The following is a 26002-nucleotide window of genomic DNA, read 5'->3' on the forward strand; positions in this document are numbered from 1 at the left end:
AGCAGAAAGTGACACTGTATAGTGCATGGTGTAACTTGCACCCAAGAGATTTTTGGAAAATGGAGGTCAAACCCTACAGGGGACCATCACATAAAGGCTGAAACGTGTGCAACTCCTTTTAGTCGCCTCTTACGACAGGCAGGAATACCTTGGGCCTATTCTAATCCACAGACCCGCAGGGGGAGCTGCTTGTGGGAGCATGCAGGGGTGTGGTGAGGATAGGGTAGGACGGGTGCATTGGTGGAACAGAAGGCTGTGCAGTGCTGGACAGGGAGCAGGGATAGGTAGGTGAAGGACAGGGGCTACTGACTGTTGAGGCTAAGTTGTGTACATGAACAGAGGATATATTGTAGGGAGAGTTTCCACCTATGCAATTCTGAATCATAGCTAACAACACCAGCTTTTCTGAATTGCACAACTGGCTAGCCTCCCTGCAAAATATCCTACATTCTCATAACCTCCTTGACCTCAACCTTTGCTAGTCCCTGTCCTCTACCTACCAAACCCCTTCTCTGCTCCCTGTCCAGCACTACATAGCCTTCTGATCCACCAGTGTTTTTTCCCTTTCTTCTCTACTTCTTGCGTTTTCTGCTCCCCATCCCCACTCCCTCAACCTTCAAACCTCCCAGCTGCACCTTGCAATCCAACCCCATTTCCTCCATGTCACTACATGCTCCCACAAGCAGCATTACACCTCCCCATCCCTCTCCTTACCCCCACAACCCATGCCAAATTGTTTCTCCCACAAAGAACTGTTGCAGTCTGCAGTCCAGCCTCAGTTGCCAGAGACTGTGGTCATGTGTGTGTGACTTGTGTTTGTGTGAATGTGTTTTCTAATTAAGAAGAGGACCTTTCAGCCAAAAGCTTGAATGTATAGCACTCTTTTCATTGTGCCAGGCTGTGACTCAGCATCTCCTCTATATGGTGAGAAGTAATCTATCCTTTTCATAATATTGTCGTTATACCATCCTGGACTTTCTAGTGTTTGAATTAAAAATCAGTTTCTAGAATGCGCTCAATTGTAATCAAGAGGAATACAACATTTAAAAAGATTACTGTGAAGAATTAAAAAAACAATTACTTAACCAATAAATTAATATTTATTATTCTACAGATCTTGTGTCATATACTGTAGACTTAATGACTTGTACATTGTTACACTTAAGGCTGTTGGGACCCATTAATGGCACTCTAAGGTATGAAATGAGAGACACAATGCAGAGAGCAGAGAAAAGTGGTAGAATTTAGGTTACCGGAGCTAAACAGTAATACAGAGCTCTCAGAGTAATACAATAATACAGAACCTATACTAGAGCCCTACAAATAGCAGATGCTCCGGGCATCTGTCTCAAGGGAGAAGTTTTACTTCAGAGAATTACCTGGTAACTCCATCCACTGCCTAGAAGCTTGTTAAGTGCTGGTGAGATGATGGGTCAACTAAAGGACGCAAGAAATAGTTCGTCACCATGATTCCTGAAGAGCCCAACTCTTTCTATTTAGAGAGAGTTTCCAATCAGATCGCTGGAGCGCTCATGGCTAGCCTCAGTAAGCTCTGACATGTCTGTTTTTCTCACTTGGAGAGCTACTCTCAAATTTATACTTAACATGCTGCTAGTGTTCTCTACTTCTGTTAGCACTCATACCCCTAGATTCAGACACTGTTGAGCAATCAGTTGCCTCCTTAGCTTTTTCTAATGTTTAGAATTAGCCTTCAGTGTAGTAGTTAATCTGATCGCTAACAAATAGTGTTAATCAGACTCCTGAATTCCATGAGTCTCCTGTTGCAAACGTCCTGTTGAGTCCCAGAACCAACGCCTCTCGTAGGTGTCCTGTGACAGTGTTTGGCGCTGATCCAAGTCATCATCCTGCCTTCACTGGCAATCTGTCTTTCTGCATTTGCTCCTCACTGCTTGGAAATTGCAGACTGACCTCAAACCCATCTTCCCTTATCTTGTGTCTGGACATGATACTCAGAGGTCATCTGAGTCATTACAATACATTATTAATATGAAGATATATCTTTAGAACACAATCAATGTCTTATTGATATAAATGTAAGAGCTGTCATATGTTAGTAGGCTTAAGGTGAAGAGAAGAGTAGCTGATTCTCTGTGAGGATGAGGTAAACATCAAAGAAAGTGGCATGCAATTTGGAATAGGATCACATGAAATTTAATTGGGAGAATGAACATAAGGATCCCAAAACCTTTAAAATGGCGTCCTCACCGGGGGTCAGTTACATGCTTTTCACATTAAACCTAATAACAAATGATGATACTTAAATTTTGAAAGTTCCCATCCTTTCCACGTCAAGCTTTCCTTGACATATAGCCTTTACATTCAAGCCAAAGGTACTTGTTCAGGCACAGATTCTTTATGCAAAACACCACAATTCTGACTTCAGCTTCATTGGACATAATTACTACATCATCCTAGTTCAAAAGCAGATTTCCAAGGCAATCACATTCAATCCTGGTACTGCTGATCCCTTTAAAAAACAGCTTAGGAGTATAGTTCTTGTCACTCAGTATTATCCTGGTCTTGAATGTAACAATCAGCTACTTCAACAAGGCTAAGGCTTTCTAAAATCATGCCCAGAGATGAGGTGCATTCTATCTGACATTCTGTCTACCACACTTAGAATAGGTTTTTGGGAGCCCTCCAATCTCTGCAATATCCTGGTCAGACGCTATTCTCCTTCTGCACCCATTTCCCTATCCTAATGGCTTCTATCCCAGCGACTGACCCTGCTGTAAAAATTGTCCTACGCACCCTCCTACCATCACCTATTCGAGTCCTGTGACTGACAAAACATACCCTATCAAAGGGAGAGCCACCTGTGAAACAACCCATATTATGTACGAGCAGTTGTGTAAACAATGTTTGGTCTCTGACACTGGTATGACTACCACCAAGCTACCAGTTAGCATAAAAGGACACAGATAGAGGCTGTATACTGACAATACACATTACTGGGTTGCATTGCATCCTCTACAACATGACAATCATGATCTCAGTGCCTGTTTCCCCACACATGCAATCTGGATTACTCATCAAGACAAAAGTTTCTCAGAACTCCACAGGTAACAACTAGCATTACAACATGTCTTTGGTTCTCACTATCCACCTGGTCTTAATTTACATTAATTTCATCGGCCTCTACATTTCTTCAGAATTATTATTTCTTTCTTCACTGCCTTTTAGTTTTCTATATCTTTTATTTTCTGACCTGTCTATTTTTTCCCATCCTCCACATCTACCCCATACAACACATTTAGTTTTCTGCTTTTAACAAATCTTGCATGATATTTTGTCAGTAATCTCTGTCTTGCTTATTTCCCTATATTCCATCTGTAAGCTCTCAAGTTTTCAAATCTTGTCTCGCGCAGTCCCCAACAATCAGTCTTCCTTTCTCATCCCGGACAGTAAGTCTCTCATGACTTGGGGTGCTGGGTGACTTTTCTGGACTCCCCTATTTCCTAAACCTTGCCAGTTCTTTTGCTTCATCCCTCTCTCTTTCTTCTCCTTCGACCTTTCTGGAAGGAGAAGGTGCCATTGGCTTCAAAAGCTTGCACACTTATTTAGCATTTATATATAAGATTTCTCTTGCCACTGCTTGGTGAGTAGATTGTTTACCTATCCAATTACATTATATTTTCAAGTACTGATTATTTTCAAAGGTTAACTTTGACATGATATTTAGTCAGAATGTTTAATTTCACACTCATGTTGTACACATCACCCACTTCATACCCACTGTGCATATCTGTCTTTGTCTGTGCTGTAAACGGCTCACTGTACACTTCAGCCACTTGCCCTGCAAGCTTGTGATGCAGCACTTGTGTTCATGCTACATTTTGAACTCTGGCATACCTTCTGCAACTGATTAAGCTCTTTCGAATTGATCATTCGCTCTACAAACTCATCTCCTCTTCCTGCAAGATTGTGATGCAGCACTTGTGCTCATGCTACATTTTGAACTCTGGCATACCTTCTGCAACAGATTAAGCCCTTTCGAATTGATCATTCGCTCTACAAACTCGTCTCCTCTTCCTTTTCCTCTATTCACCCTTCTTGTGAGGAAATCTATGTGCCAGTATCATTTCTGCCACAACATCTGCAACACAACTATCAACAATTTTTTGCCCATGCCCTGTAGTATCTATTAAAATAATATCATCATCTGTAGTCTTTTGCTGCACTCAGCACTGCATCCCACACTCATTCCCACTACCCGAGACTCCACAATTCCACTTGGTATTAGAGCTGGTACTCCTTACTTACTCTCCTTAATTTCAACTACATCATTACTCTGCGCCACATGTAACTTCTCAATTATTTGTATTACTACATACTATACAATTATTTTAGTGTTCACACTCAAACGATCGTCCACCTTTTCACAACATTCTACGTTACTCTTCACAGGATCAACAGGTTTCACTACACCAGCGTTAGTAGGCTGTCCTGCAGGAAAAGGTATACTATCCAGAAGCCTGCTCCTTCACCTTTCAACTTCCTCCTTCTCCCTCCTCACTTTCCCTTCTTTACATCCGACTCATAATCAACATGTTCCTCACATCCCAAGACCTGTTTTCGATCAACCAGATATTGCTAGGTATCATGCTCTCTCTGCAACTTCTCTCTGCACTCAGAAGTTTTGAGATAAGCTATTTCCTTCACCTCAGCATCAAGTGCTTCTGCTCTGTAAGACCGCTTTGCATTGCTTGCTCAACACTGATCTACTTTGTCTCTTAAAATTCTCAGCACTTCACTGTGCTAGCCCCTAACAGTATTGAAAACTCTGCTCCCTGTGCTACTGAAAATGACATGATTACCTCTTATCAATTACATAAAGACAAATAAAAAAAATTAAAAAAAAAAAACACTTTTAAACATACCACTTTTCCAGCTCCTCACTACCCCACTTATCCCCACCATGTATTGATGAAACTGCACTCCTGCAGTAGTCGTGTCGTAATCTTCATCCATGGATGACAACTGTAGGCACTATTGCTCCATCCCTACCATCAAACAGTGTCACAGGCTTGAAGATCCTGCTGTGGACATTACTCTGTGGAGCGCAGAAGGCACTCAGTGAAAATTGATCTACTTCACAAGCACCCAATTCCATTTTCTAAAATGATTTTTCACTTTGACTTTATGAACTGCAAACTACTTGATGCCAAGGTATGTTAACTGTGGAGTGCAGACAATACTTGTTAACGTAAGTGGTGGAGTGATGGATCGATGGGCCCAGAGACACACTGGCGGTCAAGAGAAATGTTTACTCAACTTCAAATACAAGTCACATTGTTAGTAATGTGAGGCAGACTGTGGATTAATAAACGATCAAGAATGAAAATTTCAGTAGCCGATGGTCACATGCCCATTTTTACTCTTAGTTGACAATGTTGTGATGTTTTCAATGGTACATGCATGGGTCATCAGCTGCACAGGCCCACTGTTAGGATCTTCGGTGCACTGTGTGTTCAGACACACTTGTACTCCGTCCAGCATTAAGATCTGATGTTAGTTCTGCCACAGTTAGCAGCTTGTTCTGTTTTACCAGTCTACCTGGCCTTCAACGTCCAACATCTGCAATGAAGGGTGGCCACCCTACCCCCCGAAGTTTGGACGTGGTTTCACCACATGTTGAAGACACTCACCACAGCATGCCTCAAACATCCGACAAGTCATGCAGTTTCTGAAATATTTGTGTCGAGCCTCCAGGCCATCACAATCTGCCCTTCCTCAAACTTAGATAGATTGTGCGCCTACCCCATTCTACACACAGATAGCACACTCACTGATACTACATGCACTATGCGTGTGTTTGACTAGCAGTCAATCCTTGCCAGGTGATGCTACTATTGCCTGGATGGGTTTATATCGATAGTAGGTCAGTGGTCATAAGTTCTGGCTGATCAGTTTACGTGTTCTATGTTTGTTCTGTTGACACATTCCTTTGTTCTGTTGACACATTCCACATAAAGTTTATTGTGGGTGTGTTCTATGGAACAAGTAACTTACTAATTAACATACATTTTCTTCATAGCTGGTATCACAGCAATGAATTTATTAAAAGAAGGTGGCATTTTCCATTTATTTATTGACTTAGCATTATACCAAGGAAGAGAAGCAAATAAATATCTCAGAAGAAATTGAAAGTATCAGTCATTTAAAAAGTTAACCTGACACACTGCTTAATGAGTAAACAGATCTTCAGAACAAAAAGTTACTTCATAGCATCAGCCACATTCAGTTAAGCACCAATCAGAAATGATCTACACAATAAAAGGAAATTTAAAACTTAAAATTTAATCTCACCTCATCATAAATTTTAATATTTACTATATTTTCCATAAAACTTTATTTCATCTTAGTTTTTAACTTTCTTCAACTACATACATATATTAGGTTGGTGCATATGTCCGTAGCATTTTTCCATATGTTTAATATACACATCAGACTTTAACCTTCAATAATATATTCTTCTTCACTATTAACAACTGTCAATGCTGGTTACTTTTCAATTCCATGATTGTAGAAACAATGTAGTTTTGAGGCGAAGAACTCATACAGCCATGTTCAGAGTGCATTTTCATCTGGAAAGGAAATCCTAAAAGGATGGTTGATAGAGAGCAGAAAAGTTGAAAATCGGAGGGTGCAAGATCAAATCAACAAGGCTGGTGTGGAAAAACTTCCCAACCTAACTTGTTTATAATGATTTTTGACAGTCTAGCATAATGCAGGTGGGCATTATTGTGGAGTAGCATTGCTTTACACAGTCTTCCTGCTCATTGTTCTTACACGCATCTGTAAGACATCTCAGTTGTTAACAATAAATATAGTAGTAACGGTAAAACCTCAGAGAAGCAATTCACTGTACACCACACCATCGTCGTTCCACCAGATGCATAACATTATCTTTTGTGGATGCACACAGATCTTTGTACATGGAGTTGGTCCTTTGGACTGAACCATTCCTTTATTTTCCATATGTTAACATAAAGGCACTATTTCTCATCACCAGTAATGATACAGAATAGGAATGGTCAGCATTGTTCATGAGCCAATTGACGATGAGCAGGCAGAGATGCACATATGACCACCTGCTGACTTTTGTGATTGTGGCTTAGAGCATGCAGTGTCCATACACACGATTTTTGAACCTTGCCCATTGCATGCAAATGTGGTGTGCATGCATGGTGGGATGATCACAGTCATCAAATTTGCCAGTTCTCGAGAACACTGATGTGGATCATTGTGGATTAATACATATAAACTATCTTCATCAAACGCAGAAGGTCTTCCTGAACATGGAGAGTAACTAATGTCAAAATGATCCTCTTTAAAATGAGAAAGCCATGTTATGACTGTGCTCTGCCCATTGGGATTATGCTCAAAGAAATATGTCATAAGCATTCTTATTTCTCCACTTGGCATCCACAGCTCCACTCACTACCTTCAAATGACAACTTGTTAACTTAAATAGCAACAGTGAACTACACACAAAATATTACAACTGATAAACAAACTCATAACAGCCAGAATACCAACACACAAAACAATAGCACTATGAACTTCTGCACCAACCTAATATATACAGTCATTGTATTTGAAAATATAATAGCTTCGCAAATACCACGCCGTCAAAGCAGAAAGACAGCATTTGTGAACCAAAGTGAATAGAAAAACATTGTTTTCTATTGCATGTGTACGTGTATGTATTCGCAGCATTACATTTCTATTTGTGGAGATAATATAACTTACTCTCTTTTTAACAGGGTACTTGTGAATGACTTAAGGCCGAAATAGAATGAAATTCCAGATCTGAGTGTGGCATGGCCTCATCTGAGAAAGATATGGAAAGAGATGATAATTTCTAGCAATTTCATGTTGTAGCCAATACTGTGTTATGTTACATCAGAGCTGAATTTAATCATATGAAAATTTAGTTTATGAAAAACAAAGGCACTGCCATCAGAAGCAGTCAACTATGTACAAATTGAGTGCTTGCAATCTATCTTCAGTTTAATAAAAAGATCTGAGAATTCAACAGGATCATATCATAGAACCACCATTGTTGATGTGGCAGGCAGTTGTTTGTTAGCAGTTTAGAAACATATGCCTCACACTCATTGCTCTTTGAAGATCCAATACTGCCTGAAATATTCATTTCCAACAACTGGTTATGTATCCCAGAACACTTGGTTTAAGGTCCTCTTCCATTTATACATTTTTTGTCTAAAAGTTGGGAACAAACAGTATAGTGCTGCAGCTTTATAACAGTTGTGTTCAGCTGATGTCAGTTTCACTATCCTGTGTTCTTGGGAACTCCATTTTTTAAAATTTTGTATACTGAGATAAAAAGTTTTGTATGTTGAGATAACAGTTACATCATAGGCACCAACAACAAAGATATGCAATATTCATTCAGAAATAAAATGTACATGTGTTCTTTGTGTATGACATCCTGTATCTTCAGTCTTAGTTGTTCTGTGTTCTCACATATCTGTACTGGAGTATGAATGTTACTTACCTCAGACATAATGACACATTCCTCAATCAGATATCTTCAAATGTTATAATGAAAGTTTCTAGAGAAGTAAACTTCGTAAATCTGGAACAAAAAGAAAAGAAAATTAAAAATATAATATAAGCTAAATGATATTAAGCGAAAAACTTGCAAGCTATAAGGGACAGTCAAAGTCTCTGCACATACAGAAGCCAATACTGTGAACGGAATTGAATAAGATAAATAGGTGAAAGATGGCAAATGTCATTTGGCAAAAATTTTAATTAATATAGAAATAGTATCCGGTAATAAGTAGATAATGTAGACAACATGTAAGAAGTGTGGTATGAGTCACTGATTAATAAAGTAATTCCATCTCTAACCATTTCATCACTGTGAGCCTATCTCGACTTTGAGATGGTTTCTTATACTAGGTCCTTCAAAGACATATGGGACTTGTTACGTTTATGGCAAGACTTCTAGCTCACAGATGTATGTCTCGAAACTGTTCTTGTTAAGTGTGGAACTAACATTTCAGTAACATTTTATCTGTCTCTTTTATCTCTGTTATTGAGTGAGGTTACTGTTAGGATGAGCATGTAAGTAAAAGAACCGAATGGAACGAACACACAGACTCAGTCACATATAATGCAGATGACAGTTTCAAGAATCAGTATTAAATGAGGAAACTATGAATATACTGCAGCCTCCTACATATCACTCCAATAGGTGTCATGAAGACAAGAATAGAATAATTACAGTAATGCAGTGAGGCATTCTCCCCTCACTACCAATGTGAATGGAATGGCTGAACTCCCTATTACAATGCCATCTGTCATTTTCTGCATAGTGATATGGATGTAGATTGTAAAGCATTGACTTCCATTACAGCACCTTCTTTTGCTTGAGAACCTACTGGAATTTTTTTCCATCTCCTCTTTTATATTTTAGTCAAGCTCCTGTTTTCTGCATTTTGCATTACAGCGATTTAGCCTGGGTAATAAAAGTAAGAATATAACACCATAATTTTACATCAAGAAATGACAACAGGTGAATAATGACACTGTAAAAGCCAGGGAATATCACAACAGGAGAGAATGGTTCAGTAAAAAATGTTCACCAGAAAGATGAAATAAGGCTGAACATGTAACTGCAAAGTTGAAAAGCCAGAAAATTGTAGCCAAATTCAGGGAGACCTACAGAGGACTGACATCTCCTGGAAGACACAAACAGTTGAGCCTCAATGTAAATAAGTGTAACGTGTAACAACAAACAAAGAGGCAGAATACACTATTGGACATAAATAAATGGAAACAATAACAACCATAAAATATCTAGGCAACTGTGAAGAGCAGTCTACAATGGAAAGACCACATAAAACAAACTAGGAAAAATTTGTGCCAGATTGAGATTTGCTGGGAGAACCATAGGGAACTGTAGTTCAGTTGCAAAAGAAGTGGCTTATAAAAGACTCATTCAACCATTTCTTGAAAGTTGCTCATCTGGAAGGAACTGTTACAACTGTTACCAGGTATGATTAATTAAGAGAGAGAGAGAGAGAGAGAGAGAGAGAGAGAGAGAGATGGAACATTCGACTATGTGCATCACTGAGAACATTATTTTAAAATTTTAAGAGTGCACTTTACAGGGAGAGCCACACAACATATTACTCCATCTGATTTAATTGGATAGATAAAAATTTACTCACCAAGTGATGGCAAAACCCTTACATAAAAGGAGGTTTCAATTAGGCAAGCTTTCGGAACCAGTGGCTCCTTCAGCCAGAAGGGTTGAAGGGTTTAAGGGAAAGGAAGATGAATGAAGGAAAAGGACTGGAGGGGTCTAGCAACATTGATAGATTTCAGGAAAGTCACCCAGAACATTGGGTCAGGGGAGACTTACCTTCTCATCCCATGCAGTAAGTCTCCCATGACCCACAGTCCTGGGTGACTTTCCCAAAATCTACCTCTTCACCTAGACTTCTCCAGCCCTTTTCCTTCACTCCTCTTCCCTCCCCTTCAACCCTCCTGCCTGAAGAAGCCACTGGCTCCAAAAGCTTGCCTTATTACAACCTCCTTTTATGTGTGTGTTCTGCTGCCACTTGGTGAGTAGATTTTTTATCCATCCAATTAAATTATGCTGTCAAAAATTGATTGTTTTTGTTGTTATATTACTTCATCTGATACATGATTTGCAAATAGACCACAATGGGGAAACTCAGAGAAATTAAATTTCATGCAGATGATTATCAACAGTCCTTCTTCATGTGAATCATTCGTGAATATGAGAGGGAAGGGGAAAATAGTGTACTCTGTGTTGCACACCATCATGTTGCTTGCATAGCATGAATGTAGATATAAGTATCTAATAGCCCATATGTGCATGCAATTTGCTATCTCAATAGTAAGAGAGAGAGAGAGAGAGAGAGAGAGAGAGAGAGAGAGAGAGAGAGAGAGAGAGAGAGAGGCCAATGTCAAAATATCCAGACACGTGAACGGGGGTCGACAAAAGGTTCATGAACTTACACCACTTATTGCCCAAATCGCCCATTTCTAAGCCAAAAATATCCTTTTAGAATGGGAAGAGTTACCCCAAAGTATAATACCAAATGACATACATTAATGAAAATAAGCAAAGTAGACTAATTTTCACTTCGAACCATCACTCACTTCAGATACTGTTTGAATAGTACAAATGGCAGCATAAAGCCTTTGAACAAGATCCTGAACATAGGCATTCCACGAGAGTTTATTATCTATCTTAACACCTAGATATTTGAACTGTTCAGCTTCAATGCTCATATGCCCATTCTGTGAAATTAAAATGTCAGGTTTTGTTGAACTGTGTGTTAGAAACTGTAAAAACTGAGTATTACTATGATTTAGCATTAGTTTATTTTCTACAAGCCATGAACTTAGGTCATGAACTGCACTATTTGAAACCGAACCAATGTTGTACACAACATCCTTTACTACCAAGCTAGTGTCATCAGCAAACAGAAATATTTTAGAGTTACTCGTAATACTATAGGGCACATCATTTATATAGATAAGGAACAGGAGTGGCCCCGACACTGATCCCTAGGGCACCTCCCACTTGACACCGTACCCCACATCAGACCCCACATCACAGCCATTCTCAACATTGTGAATAATAACCTTTTGCTGCCTGTTGCCACTCCCCATATTCCGCAATGGTCCCACTTCTGGAGCAATATTTTGTGATCAACACAATTAAACGCCTTAGTTAAATCAAAAAATATACCTAGTGTTCGAAACCTTTTGGTTAACCCATCCAGTACCTCACACAGAGAAGAGAATATAGCATTTTCAGTTGTTAAACGACTTCTACAGCCGAACTGTACATTTGATAGCAAATCGTGCAATATAAAATGATCAATTATCCTTGCATACACAGCCTTTTCAATAACTTTAGCAAACACTGATGACATAGAAATAGGTCTAAAATTATCTACATTATCCCTTTTTATAAAGTGGCTTTACTACTGAGTACTTTAGGAATGGTCAGTTTCCTGAACGATTAAAGGAAAAATTACAAATATGGATAATACAGGGACAGCATGTACAGCACAGTACTTTAATATTCTTCTAGGTACTCCATCATAACCATGAGAGTCCTTAGTCTTCAGTGATTTAATTATTGATTCAATATCCCCCTTGTCTGTATCAGACATCAATCTTGGAAAGGCCTTAGCCAAGAAAGTTACATGATTAGCTGTAGCAACTAAATTTTTATTTAATTCATCAGCAATGCCCAGAAAATGATTGTTAAATACTGTACATATATCTGATTTATCAATAACTGACTTTATATCGTTTACCTTGTGCTGCTGACGAGACACTTCCTTCACAAATGACCATACGGTTTTAATTTTATCCTCTGAATTAGCTATTCTATTTGAATACCACATACTCTTGGCCTTCCTAATAACATTTTTAAGCACCTTACAGTACTGTTTGTAGTGGGCTACTGTAGCTTGATTGCGACTGCTTCTAACATTTTGATATAATTCCCGCTTTGTTCTACGTGATATCCTTATCCCACTTGTCAGCCACCCTGGCTGCCTGCTACTGCTAGTACCCAGTTTAGAATGTTCTAATGGAAAGCAACTCTCAAAGAGCAGAGAAATGTGTTAAGGAAAGCATTATATTTATTATCTATTATCGACACTATAAACATCGTACCATTCTTGTTCCTTGACACAGCTTAAAAAACTCTATTGCTGCTGGATTAACATTCTTATCGGCACTATAAACATCCTACCACTCTTGTTCCTTGACAAAGTTTAAAAAACTCTCTATTGCTGCTGGATTAACTTTCTTACATAGTTTGTAATTAAATATGACATTTGTTTGAGTACAAAACCTTTTAGTATTAAAATTTGTGCATTACGATCTGAGGGCCATTCACCCTTTTACAAACAGAATGCCAATCTAGTAATGAGGAAAAATCCTTGCACAGTTTAATGACAATGGACTGACCCTTAATGAGAACAAAAGAAATTAATTTCCACTAGAACAAAATGTATCAAAACTGAGATCCCCAGCTGGTAGTGGACAGAAATGAGTTAGAAACGGTACAATGCACAAAACTTTTAGAATGTATGTTGATCAAAACTTAACCTGGGAAGACCATGTAACAAAACTCTCCCCATACTCTGTAAATTTCACTCTGAGTATCAAGTCCAAAGTTTACTCCACAGAAGGTGCTACACTGGCTTATTTTCTTTACTTCTAGCCCATTGTAGCTTATGGAATGGTATCTTGGGGTAAAACTAAAAGACTAGTAAATGAATTTTTTTACATTACAGAAAAGGGCTATCCCAGTGTGGTTACATGGCTCTATAAGTGCTCACTCAAGCACCCATTTAAAAAGCTGTGTGTGCTTACAGCATACATATAGAAATCTGTGTTGTTACCAAGGGCTAATCTTGGAAGCTGAAAACTAATAGTGAATACCATAGCTATAAGACTCACAACTGTGGATCTCTCCATGCAGAATGAGCTGAGACAACTTGTACCCAAAGACATTTGGACTACTTTGGTGTCATTTTTATAAGGCACTGTCAACATATATAAAGAGGTTAGAAAAGGAAACACCTTTTGGAGAGGTTTTAAAATAATTTCTTGTTAAGAAGTGTTTCTACTGTGTAAATGAATATGTTGGCTTACAATCAAACAATGGAAAATCCAGGATTGATTGTACCAATACCAGAGAAGGAAAGTTGCTACTCACCATATAGCGGAGATGCTGAGTCGCGATAGGCACAACAAAAATTGCGTGAATCTTTTTGTTGTGCCTATCGCGACTCAGCATCTCCGCTAATGGTGAGTAGCAACTTTCCTTCTCTGATATGTAAGATTACAGTAATACTAGGCTCTCATTTATTGTTGAGAACTTTTTGAACTGTTAACAAATGTACCAACTATGTTGTGTGTGTCTTTGCACAAGAGTACATCTGCTACAGGTTTCCTGTTTTCTCTGTTACAGAAGCAGTGCACTACCCTTTCTAAGAATGGGATCTTCTGCAAGATCAGCGGTGATAGATACAGTGTTGGCAGATATTTCTGTGTTTATACTTTTCAGCAACATTATACAATGTGTTATTTGGTTTACATCCCCCCCTCCCCCTCCTCCCATCCCCCACCCCCACCCCCGAAGACCAATGTAACAGAAGTTTCATGTTCTAGTTATACCACTGATTATATTTCTTGTGCATGTTATAATCTTCTTTTTTTTCCAAATCAAATACCAGATGTGGTGGCGAGACCAATGTTAATGCACTTGACTCGCATTTGGCACGAGTGGGGTTTATAATCTCTCAGGCCATCCTGACCAGGGTTATCTACATCTATACCCTGCAAACCAAGGCAAAGTGTTATGTCCCATTGTACCAGTTATTAGGGTTTCTTCCTGTTCCATTCACGTTTGGAGCACAGGAAGAATGGTTGTTTGAAGCCTCTGTGCATGCAATAATTATTCTCCTTGTGGTCCTCATGTGAGCAATACATAGGGGATAGCAGTACATTCCTAAAGTCACCCTTTAAAGCCGGTTCTTTAAACTTTGTTAATAGACTTTCTTGGAATAGTTTCTCTCTATCTTCACGAGTCATTCAGTTTAGTTCCTTCAGTATGTCTGTGACACTCTCCCACTGGTTAAACAAACCTGTGCCCATGCTGCTTTTCTCTGTCTATGTTCAGTATCTCCCGTTAGACCTATTTGGTATGGGTCCCGCATACTTGAGCAATATTCTAGGATGGGTCAAACAAGTGATTTGTAAGCAATCTCTTTTGTAGAATGATTGCATTTTTCCAATATTCTACCAACTCTGTCTATGTGATCATCCCATTTCATATTCCCACACAGTGTTACACCCAGGTATTTGTATGAGACAGCCGATTAGTCACGGGATACTATGGTTCTTCATTTTGTGAAGTGCACAATTTTACATTTCTGAACATTTAAAGCAAGTTGCCAATCTTTTGCACCACTTTGAAATCTTATCAAGATGTGACTGAATATTTATGCACCTTCTTTCATATATTACGTCATTACAGATAACTAAATCATCTGCAAAAATCCTGATTTTACTGTTGATATTGCCTGCAAGGTCATTAATATACAGCATGAACAGAAAGGGTCCCAACATACTTCCCTGGGGTACATCTGAAGTTATTTCTACACATGAGGGACTCGCTATCCAAGATAACAGCTGTGTTCTCCCGACCAAAAAGTCTTCAATCCAGTCACAAATTTCACTCGATACCCCATATGATTGAGCTTTTGACAATAAGTTTAGATGTGCTACTGAGTCAAATGCTCTTTGGTAATCGATAAATTCTGCATCTATCTGATTGCCTTGATCCAACGTCATGTGGGAGAAATGCACATGATGGTTCAAATGACTAAGCACTATGGGACTTAACATCTGAGGTCATCAGTCCCCTAGACTTAGAACTACTTAAACCTAACTAACTGAAGGACATCAGACACATCCATGCCCGAGGCAGGATTTGAACCTGTGGCCGTGGCAGCAGTGTGGTTCTGGACTGAAGCGCCTAGAACTGCTCGGCCACAGCAGCTGGCAAGAAATGTAAGTTAGGTTTTACATGATTGATGTTCTCGGAACCCATGCTGGTTGGTATTGAGGAGGTCATTCTGTTGAAGACATCTCATTACGTCTGAGCTCAGAATATGTACAAAGATCCTACAACAAATCAATGTCAAGGATATTGGACAGTAGTTTTGTGGATGACTTCTACTATCCTTCTTGTAGACGAATGTGGCCTCTGCCTTTTTCCAAGAACTGGGCACGATTTTATGTTCAATGGCTCTACATTAGGTTGTAGTTAGAAAAGGGTTTAACTGAGCCACAAATTCAGTACTGGATCTGACAGGAATTTCATTGGGCCCTGGAGCTTTGTTCAGTTTTAATGATTTCAGCTGTTTCTCTACACCACTGACACTAATACCTATTTCATTCATCTTTCAGTGGTAAACTGGATTCAATTGGCGCAATTCTCCTGGGATTTCCTTTGTGAAGCAACATTTGAAAATGGAGTTAAGCACTTCACAGCTTTTGTTTTGCTACCTTCAATTTCAGTTCCTGTCCCATTCACTAGGTACTGGACACAAATTTTGGTGCCACTAACAGCCTTTACACATGACCAGAATTTCTTTGAGTTCTGAGAAAGATCATTTGACTCTCTTTTGCTATGGTAGTCATCGAAGGCATCACACATTGCTCTCTTGATAGTCAAACTCATTTCACTCAGCATCTCTCTTATATATGACCCTACACTTTATTTTAAATCTATTATGAAGTACTCTTTGTTTCTTTATAAGTTTCTTCACAAAGACGATATACCAAGAAGGTTCCCTCCATTATTGACTGTTCTGCTGGGTACTTATCCATCCAGTGCGTGGTCAGCTATTCTTTTAAACTTGAGTCCTAGTTCATCTAAATGCTCCTGCCCTGTGCTGAAAGTTTCAGGTTCCTCATTGAGATACAGCACTGCTGATTTTTTATCTAAATTACTGAACATATATATCTTTCTGCTTGTTTTAGTTGTCCTTTGTACTTTGGCGATCACCGTTGCCACAACCACATGGTCACTGATACCAATTTCAATGTGCTCATTCTCGGAGAGGTCTGGTCTGTTTGCTGCATTAGAGCCAATATGTTTTGATCTAGAGTGGGATTCCTAACTATCTGTTCTAGGTAGTTTTTAGGAAAGGCATTTAGTACTGTTTCACAAGATGTCATATCATGCCCTCAAGTAACAAAACTGTAATTTTACTTACTTACAAGTGAACTGAGGCCTTCTCTAAAGTATTCGGTTACATCAGGAAATGAGTCTGGTGGGCGATAGAAGGATCCAGTTATCATTTTATGCCCAGACCTGATACTGAGTTGTGCTCAGACGACCTCACATGCAGCTTCAGTTTCCATCTCTGTGGGTTTGAGTTTGACAAATACACTACTTCCATTTCTCATTTGCATATCCTTTTGATGTACACTAAAATTCTCCCCAAAAATCTCATTCTTTCGATCTTACGCTGATACTTCCAGGTTTCCTACAGCTATCGTTATCTGGATTGGATGGAGAGTTGTTAAACATAAAAAGCCATGCACCTCATACAAAGGCAGCTACCTCAGTAGCAGCCTCTGATGTGTAGTGTGCACCTGACCCATCTACAGGGGACCCTACAGTTTGCAACCCTATGGCCCAAGTCCAGGAAGTTGCAGCCTACCTTGTCACAGAACCTCCAGAATCTCTGATTCAGTCCAGGGAAACCAAAGGGCCATAATTAGTTCTGGGGACAATGCTGCAAATTGTGAGCTTCATTGAATTCCCCAAGCAACCTTCTCTACTAGTTGCTGGAATGATTCAAGTATGACCTGGAGTACAAACAACAGGCATGATTTGTCCCAACGTATGCCACAATCTGCAGTTAGTTGCACCCTGTTCCCTCAACGTCTGCTGGAATATAGTATCTTCAACATGTTGAATGAGGCCTCCAGGCATACACACTGAGTACACCTGGTGTCCTTTTCTATTCCCTGCTACCATTTCCCTAAGGGGTACCATAATTTGCCATACATTTAAAATGCTGACAATTAATAGACACTACCTTTTTGCATTTGCCTCCTCTTGACACTGGACAAAATAGGTTTCCCCCAAACAGCCCACTGGCTAAGTTTCAGCTTCAGTGTGAGAAAGAAAGAGAGAGAGAGAGAGAGAGAGAGAGAGAGAGAGAGAGAGAGAGAGAGAGAGAGAGAGAGACACAAACTTGTTGGTTAGAGAGATCAGTACAACACCTTGAGTACTCCCTGGTCCCTGTCCACCCTGTACAGGATGCCTAGATCTACCATTGACACACCACTCACAGTAAAGTGGACAAGTAATGACAGATCCTGTACTTTCTGGAGGGGAAGCAGGATCCACAGGAGAGGATAGATCTTGGGGTACCTCTGATACTGGTGTCACAGGCACAAGACTCTGAGGAGTTCTTCCAACACACCGATTCGTAGCAGCTGCCAATTGTTTGACAGCAGCCAGGCGATTTCCAGCTGCTTATAAACATCAACCAATTCATCCTGTGTTCAAGGACAGCGTTCACAGTGAGGCTGCATTTTGGCTGGTGCCATGTATTACAAGGCAGTGAAAAAAAAAAAACTTTACATTAAGCCCACTCAGTGCTTTTTTTCTAATAATAAAGTTTGAGGGTACTCCGACATTGGATATAATGCAGCGAAAATTACTTATAAATGAAGCATAGGATACCACCCGTCTGCTTTTAGCCATGACGTCATCAACATATCACTATAAACGAAATAAAAAGAGGTATCAGACTCTTCAGTTGACTTTACTATAGCAGGAGAACAAGTAAAATAGTTTTTTAGTTTTCTGCTCATCTCTCACCTCCGAACTTAACTTACAAGCTACAAAGAAAGACAGGACACACTGTAAAACTTCGCTCAACCGACAAGAACGGAACAGCAAACACAAACGAATAAAGAACAACAAAACAAAGATGGCAATGAATTGAGAAGGATCATGGTAGCGGGACCGTCGAGACACCTATCGGTAGCTCGGCGTTTGAGCGTACGCTTATCCGTTTAGCACTATCATCGCTCACTATTAGCGGGTGAGGGCACTACATACTTGTCGAACTGGCTGCCAGCGATTCAGTAGTCGAGAACGGTTGTTACAGCTTCGAAATGCTTCAGTCAGTCAATGTCATCGCTTTTACCACCAGAAACTGCACTGGTATCGTTCCTATTGCAATTACCAACACGAAAAAATGAAATAAATTTACGACCGTGAAATAAATCTTTGGCACTCTTCCAAGTTCTCATCACAAAAAAACTACTTTATCGATGAAAAAGTTTAGGGGTACGCATCCCCCAAAAAACAGCACTGAGCCCATTGATTATCCTTCAATCTGTTGAGCTAAAATGTTGCTAATTCCTACGAGAATTAAGGCAAACACACAAAATGTGATGTCTATTAAGGCAATAAAAAAACTTGTGTTAAAGATTACTAGTTTCCTAAAATGTTTTGGGGTTAATTATAGATTTTTGCAAACTCGAATAAAGGGTTATTTACAATGATGCAGGTAATATACAGGGCTACTCCTCATTAAGCGAAAACAAGATGTAACACAAGATATTAGAATATCTGGTACAGTAATTAAATGACAAACGCCTATTAACTAAAAATTGCTCGTGGTTTACGCAAATGACAGTGGTAGCTTCGAAAAATCTCAAAAACGCACGTTTATTTGCAATGATACACAATGAAATTCAGCGGTGATGTATTCTTGGCAGAACTGTGAACCACAAACGCAGATCTGCTACGAAATAAATCACGTATGCAAAACACTCGTACCAGTAACTTACGAAAATATAGTTTTGTAAGTGTCCAAAAATTTTCAAAAATAATCTATTTCCCACGTAATTATGCAATGAAACCAGAGACTGCGAGGATAGTCCTAGTGTTCTCAAATTTTAGAAGAGCGCAATTAAGTTCAAGCCTATAACTGACGAGAACAGTACGAGATTATTGCGGCATTCCCGAATGTTCGAAATTTCGGGATATGCCACAATACAAACGGGTACTAATACAATCAATGAAAGATTATGCAGAAGCGACGCGTTCAGCAAAATAAGCGAATCTAGAATTTCAGATCGGTACACAGTTCTTGTACAGGAAGTTTCACACAATGCAAAATTTCGAAGTCGGATTTCATAAATAAAGCAACGTACGTATTGCACACACTTTTTCACTTGACTGATTCTGTGTACACTTCTACATTGGCGTACTGAAGAAGATCACTGCAGCGCCAGTTTATCTCAGTGAAAATCGTTAAAAGGTGCAGCACCAAGAAAGCACGTCTTCTACCTGTAGCAGCTAATAATGCAAGACAACACAGTTTTCAATGGTTAGGGGATTGCTGGGATGGTTCCATTTATGCTCGCCTAATTCTACCATACTCTGTATAAGTTTTATATATGTATATGTTATTTCTGTAATGTATCTGATATGTCTAACGCTATTATGCTGAACAATTCAGACTCACGCCAATGAAAATACGTTACTGCCTCCTCACTTATAGTTATACCACATGGCTGCTGTTTATTTGCTATTTCTAGCTTAACATCTACTTGAATACCACATTCTATTTAGAGTAACTTACTATGTGTCCATATCAAAGAAGTTCATCAATTTTTGAATATGTAAGTCTATAGATAAAAAGGTCTACTCGCAAAGCAGTGGCAGGCGAAAACACATGTGAAAGTTAAAGAGATGTGCAACCCTCTGAAGCCAGTGGTTCCTTCTCCTAACAGAAGGGTTGAAGCAGAAGGAAGAGGGATGAAGGTAAAGAACTGGCAAGGTTTAGGAAATGCAGAGAGTTCAGAAAAGTCACCCAGAACCCTAGATCATGGAAGACTTATCACATGAGATGAGAATGAAAGATTGATTGCTGGGAACTGCGCCAAAAAAGATTTGAAAACCTGAGAGAAGTGGAAACATGATTACTAAGCAAGGCAGAGATTACTGAAAAAACTTCATGCAAGAGTTAATAAAAGGTTAGAGTTAATGAGCCTTTGGAGCCAACAGCAATAGGAGAAAGCACATGTGCAAGCTATTGGAGCCAGTGGCTCCTTCTGGCAGAAGGATTGAAAGAAAAAGAAGAGGGATGAAGGAAAAGTACTATCAAGGCTTAGAAACGGGGAGAGTTATGGAAAACTCGCCCAGAACCCTGGGTCTGGGAGACATACTGGATGGGCGAGAAGGAAAGATTGCAATGGACAAGATTTAAAAACCTGAGAGCTTAACGGTGATGATATAGTAATAAGCAAGACAGAGATAACTGACAAAACATCATGCAATAGCTAGTAAGATTGGAAAGCTAAGTGTATTATTTCATGGCAGACAGATGGAGGTGGAGGAAAAATGGGCCACTCAGAAAACAAAACACACAGAAAACTAAAAGGGAGCAATGAAAGGAATAGTTACTGAGAAAAGTGCTGAGAGTGAAGAAATTAATGTAACTTAGGGCGAGAACTAATGACATGATGTAGCACCAGTAAGGGCAACTCTTACAGCACATATGGTCACAGGGGGAGGAGCAACAGGGTAGGGAAATGGATGTGGAAGGAGCACAAGATCTCACCAGGATATTGCGGGGATTGGGGGATGGGGCAACGAAAAGCTGTTCCATGTGTGGTAGGCCAAATGTCAGACAGAAAGGACGTCATTGTCTCTAACCTCTTATTAACTATTACACATGGTTTTTGTCCAGAAATGTTTGTCTTGTTTACTACCCTATCTTCCACCTCTAAGCTCTTAGGTTTTCCAAGTTTATCTGGTGCACTTTCCAACACTCAGTCTTTCATTCTCATCTCTTACAGCAAGTCTTCCCTGACCTGGTGTTCTGGGCAACTTTTCCCAACTCTCCACACTTCCTAAACCTCGCCATTCCTTTTCCTTCATCTCTCTTCCTTCCTCTTCAGCCCTTCCATTAGAAGGAGCCACTGGCTTCAATATTTGCTGAACTTTTATAAGAGTTTTTTCCTGCTGCCACTTGGTCAGTAGACTTTTTATCAATCCAATTATATTACTATGTGTCATGTAATTTTACAATGAACACTGCTACTTGCCACACTTGCTATCTGGCTACATCCAGCCAACAAAACTTTTCAATTCTTGAATCTAAATATGCAGATAATGTTTAGAAATAGCGGCTGATGACGTATGTTTTTCCTTTTTCTTTTGAATAGTAGGTATTCCTGATTTCTTGCTTTTCATTAAACAGAGGCTTTCTCATGTCATAACACAGAACAAGAAATTTGCAGCCAGGCAGTTATATACAAGTCCTGGATTAGTACTATTGCCAGCATCCAGTCTCATTCTATTTCGTGTCCAAAATAATGTTTCCACAAGAAACTAAATTCAGTGCCAAATGTCAACCAAAAATTGGCAAATTATTCTTCTCAAGTCCAGGTCTAGCTGAAGAAGTACCTTCTCTCCTAATAGAAGACATTATTTGTGCTGGTTCGGATTTGCTTCATTATAATTATGAGGATCTTAACTCTTTAAGCTAATAGTCTTTCAAAGTAGCATTTTGTATGTATTTCCTTTTTTTCCACCTGTTTCATGGAAAAGTGTTTCACCTAGTAGCAACTGGAGGTAGTCAGCTTCTCCAATCAAAATTATACACTTTTTTATGTTATGGGTATCCCTGAAAGTGGTGTTTAAGATCTTTAAATCTTTCTCAACTAATCACAGCCACTTACATGTCATTGACTTCCCTCTGTAAAATAGCAGTGATAGCATGAGTTTTGGTAACTATAACCTACGAGTAGTCAGTCGGTGTACTCGTCCAGTCTCAAATGCTCCTTCAGGTGATTGAAGAGAATAGAGTATAGCTATGCTTCTTTTCTAACAGCTCATTTGGTTTCAATTTTCTTTGACAAGACTGTCAAATTTTAAATTGGAGATGGTGCATGTGTTTGGGTGGCTTCTAGAAGTATATGAAAATTCTTACATATGGTGAAGTGCCAAAGTTCCTGCTGGTATACGTACATTTGTGTTTCAGAACCTGTTCTACACATGACCTTGTCTTTGTAAATCCAGCGGGGTGGTATTCTCCTATACCAACAGCACAGTTGTGTTCTTACTGTATTGAGTAATACCTTGGAGAGGATTCTGAAAGGTACATATAGAAAGAGCCCTTAGTAGCTGCTAAAGATCAGTTTTCCCCTTTGCCACATACTGGGTGAAGGCGAGTTGAGGTACAATGATTTGAAAGTGTTTCTACTGTGGACTGAGTCCTCAACTGCTTGTTTCTGCAAACTTGCAAAGATTCTATTTTCACAGGCAGCATTATTTGTTTCTGAAGTTGGAGGTGACCTGGCCAATTCTCTCATTTGTAGACGTGTGAGAGTCCAGGTCAGTAACATTTAAAATGTAATTGTTATTTACCATCAAGTTCCTAAGTACATATGGGACTTTTGTGTTCTCTGCAATTGCAGCACAGCTCAGAAGACGATAATCTGAGATTTCGGTTTTGTACACGTTTCGGATGTTGCCCCTCTGGAAGATATCCTCTGCTTCATCAATGATGTACTTGTTATGGTGTCTCTTGGCATTTTTGATAGTCCTAGCAGTATATTTCTTTATTATTAGGAATAATGTGTGATATACGGTGAGCTTAGATGGTTCTATGTAAAACACACCTGTTTTCTTTCTTCTCTTGCTTTATGACACAATGACATATGCTACAATTATTTATTTCTTCTCATTGAAGCCATATTTTATGTCAGTTCTTCTATCAGTACTGTCTGTGTATCGGATCAGTAATTTTTCCTCTTGCTATTTCCTGGCATGCTAGTAATGCTATTGTCTTTCAGTTGTGTTTTGCTGTATTTTAGAACTGTGAACTGACTGTCTTTATTACCTTTCACTTAGTGAGAGGAATAAAATTAGTGTTGATCAGAGAGAAGCAGTGGTCTGAACTGATGTTAGCACTTCCTATACTTTGATACACTTCTTGGTATTCTTTCTACTGATGGTGACATGATTGAACTAGAATTACCTTAGCAGGACTTTGGTCCCTAGAGAAGTACTCTCAGTAATACTGATTTGAGGAACATGCCGTAATTTTAGTAAAGGTACATCAGTCACTTCCTAAACTGACATGTCCTCAAGGATACAATATGGTCTTACAATGTTACTGAATATTTGCTACATAGCAATCTGAACTTGAAAGATTACCGTGAAAATAATCGCATTATGTTCTATGTTGTGAAATCTTACCGACTCTTTCTTTCAGTCCTCCCTAAAGCATTCTACATATTTCTTGTTTGTGTCACTGGTAGACACTTGAAAGTTTATGGTTTGAACACTGACTGATCTTTCACAGTGCACAGTGGAACTTGGGGATACATGGTTTCAGCCAAGGGAGACCGCTGGCAATGACACACAGTCACAAGGTTTTCCTGTCAAGAGGACAGACCCAACTAAACTGCATACACAGTCATTAAGATTCAAATCATGTGAAAGTGCTACAGGGAAGTTTCTTTGGGTGGGCAAAGGTACAAGGAAGCATAGCACTGCAAGAAACAGACACTTTGTAAGTAGGATTGAAATAGGGAAATAAGTGGAACTACTGACCAACATCTCATGTGTAGTAGTGCCATATGTGTTTTTTGTGTGAGCATAGTTTTAGGGATGTATTTACTGGCAAAATGTAAGGGAGACTTTTGTTGCAAAGATGACGTTCCTGATGATTACCAAAACAGCAGGGGTGGTTTTTTTTATATGAAAAACCCTGACAAATGAGAGAAATGCTGTGCATGAGAAATAAGGTCGAACAGACTTATTTGCTGTTAGATGATGTGTAAAGAATAAAGAATTTTTTCAACATTTTTTGTTTTTGTTCTTTCTGGTTGTTAAGTGACAATACAATGGAGTAATGTCTATGTCTGAAAAATGATGGAAGTACAGTGAGTTAATATTAGAAAATGCTGCTTAAATTATTATGTAACCAATCAACAATGTGGTTCACACTACATACGAGTAGAGAGACGCAAAGAATATTGTATTCTATGTGTCAACCCATGAAATGTATGAAGATCTTTTTTCAGAAACGTAAACAGTTCGCAATCTGGAGACCACATTTCTTAAAGGGGAGAGAGCATAGCACCACAGATTTGCCTGGTGTGATAAATGTTTCCTGCATGGATTCAGCAGAATGATATCATTAGTGGAAAAGCTCATATCAGCTTGATAACTAAATACTAAGTGTTCAGTATACAAGAACCATATACAGTACACTGACAATGCAGAAGCAGCTAGCTAATTAGCTAGCATCTCTGACAGCCAAGGCTGTCCTTACAGCACCAACAGAGCTTCTGGAGGAGGTGAACAGACACGAAAACCAGGGCAAACGAAGTCATAGTTTCCAAATCATTATGCCTGGCCATTCCACCCTGTGGTGACTTATGCACCAGGAGTGCTGTCATTTTAGAGACACTAGCCAATGTAATTCAGACTCCCAGTCTCAGTGCCCTCAGTAGTGTTGATTGCGCACAGTATGTCCCATTACCTAGTCAATGCCAGTTGCTAGTTGTGACAGGAAGGCTGCTTACACACCAAGAAGAAACAGCCTACTGTCAGCGTCCGACATTGCTATCAGTAGCTCTGCCTAAACTTTAAAGTCCGAATGGAGTCTACTAGGTGCCTACAGATCATTGGCTCACCTACTGGATGACTAACATCCACTGCTGGGCACCTTCCTAATGACACATGGGTTTGAGTCTGGGTCATCCTTATGACCAGCCACAACCACCCAAGTGGGCACAGTGTCACTGTTGCTGTCACTGTCAACCACTTCATGTGGTCACAGATTTTTGCTGTCCAGCACGTAGGGAGGGCACATGCCATTATTGTCAGTCGTGCAGGAGGCACCTGTTTAACCCTACTTGCCCTATAGGTCAGCTGCCATGGCTGCCTTCTGTGACCCATCACCAGTTGCTGCCACTGCTTAGTGTCAGCGTTCTGTTACTGTGCTGACTGTAACACCTGCCACCAGCACACAAATGCTGCCTTCTTGCGGATGACTACTGACAGCATGCCTCAGTGATCGTGCCCGACTGCATCACAGAGGCTATAGTCTACCCCTCCACCTTCAATTCTGTCACTGTAACTATCATGAATAAATGGCTTTCTTAATTAGCAATGTTTCCCTGACAGGCCACTGTCCAACACCAGCTAAAACCACTCCTGCAGACACGGCCTGCCAGGTCTATTGCTTTACATCCTAACGTACCAGCATCTACATCTACATCTACATCCATACTCCACAAGCCACCTGACGGTGTGTGGCGGAGGGTACCCTGAGTATCTCTATCGGTTCTCCCTTCTATTCCAGTCTCGTATTGTACG

General features: G+C 39.6%; 1 protein-coding gene across 2 annotated transcripts in view; it reads right to left on the bottom strand.

The window, feature by feature from the left end:
- Positions 1-26002, bottom strand: part of LOC126272814 (zinc finger protein 532-like) — a 75052-nt gene that overhangs the window by 30025 nt on the left and 19025 nt on the right. Inside the window, exons 1-2 of one of the 2 annotated variants that reach the window (XM_049976002.1) lie at positions 18470-18693; positions 8546-8626 (exon numbers count right to left, since the gene is read on the bottom strand). In XM_049976002.1, coding sequence (XP_049831959.1) covers positions 8546-8554 — 9 coding nt within the window. In that variant the 5' untranslated portion in view covers positions 8555-8626; positions 18470-18693. Of the gene's footprint in view, positions 1-8545; positions 8627-18469; positions 18694-26002 lie in introns of those variants that run through there. The other variant, XM_049976001.1, reaches the window with a different exon arrangement.

Source organism: Schistocerca gregaria, chromosome 5, assembly GCF_023897955.1.
Source record: "Schistocerca gregaria isolate iqSchGreg1 chromosome 5, iqSchGreg1.2, whole genome shotgun sequence".
Lineage (NCBI taxonomy): Eukaryota > Metazoa > Arthropoda > Insecta > Orthoptera > Acrididae > Schistocerca > Schistocerca gregaria.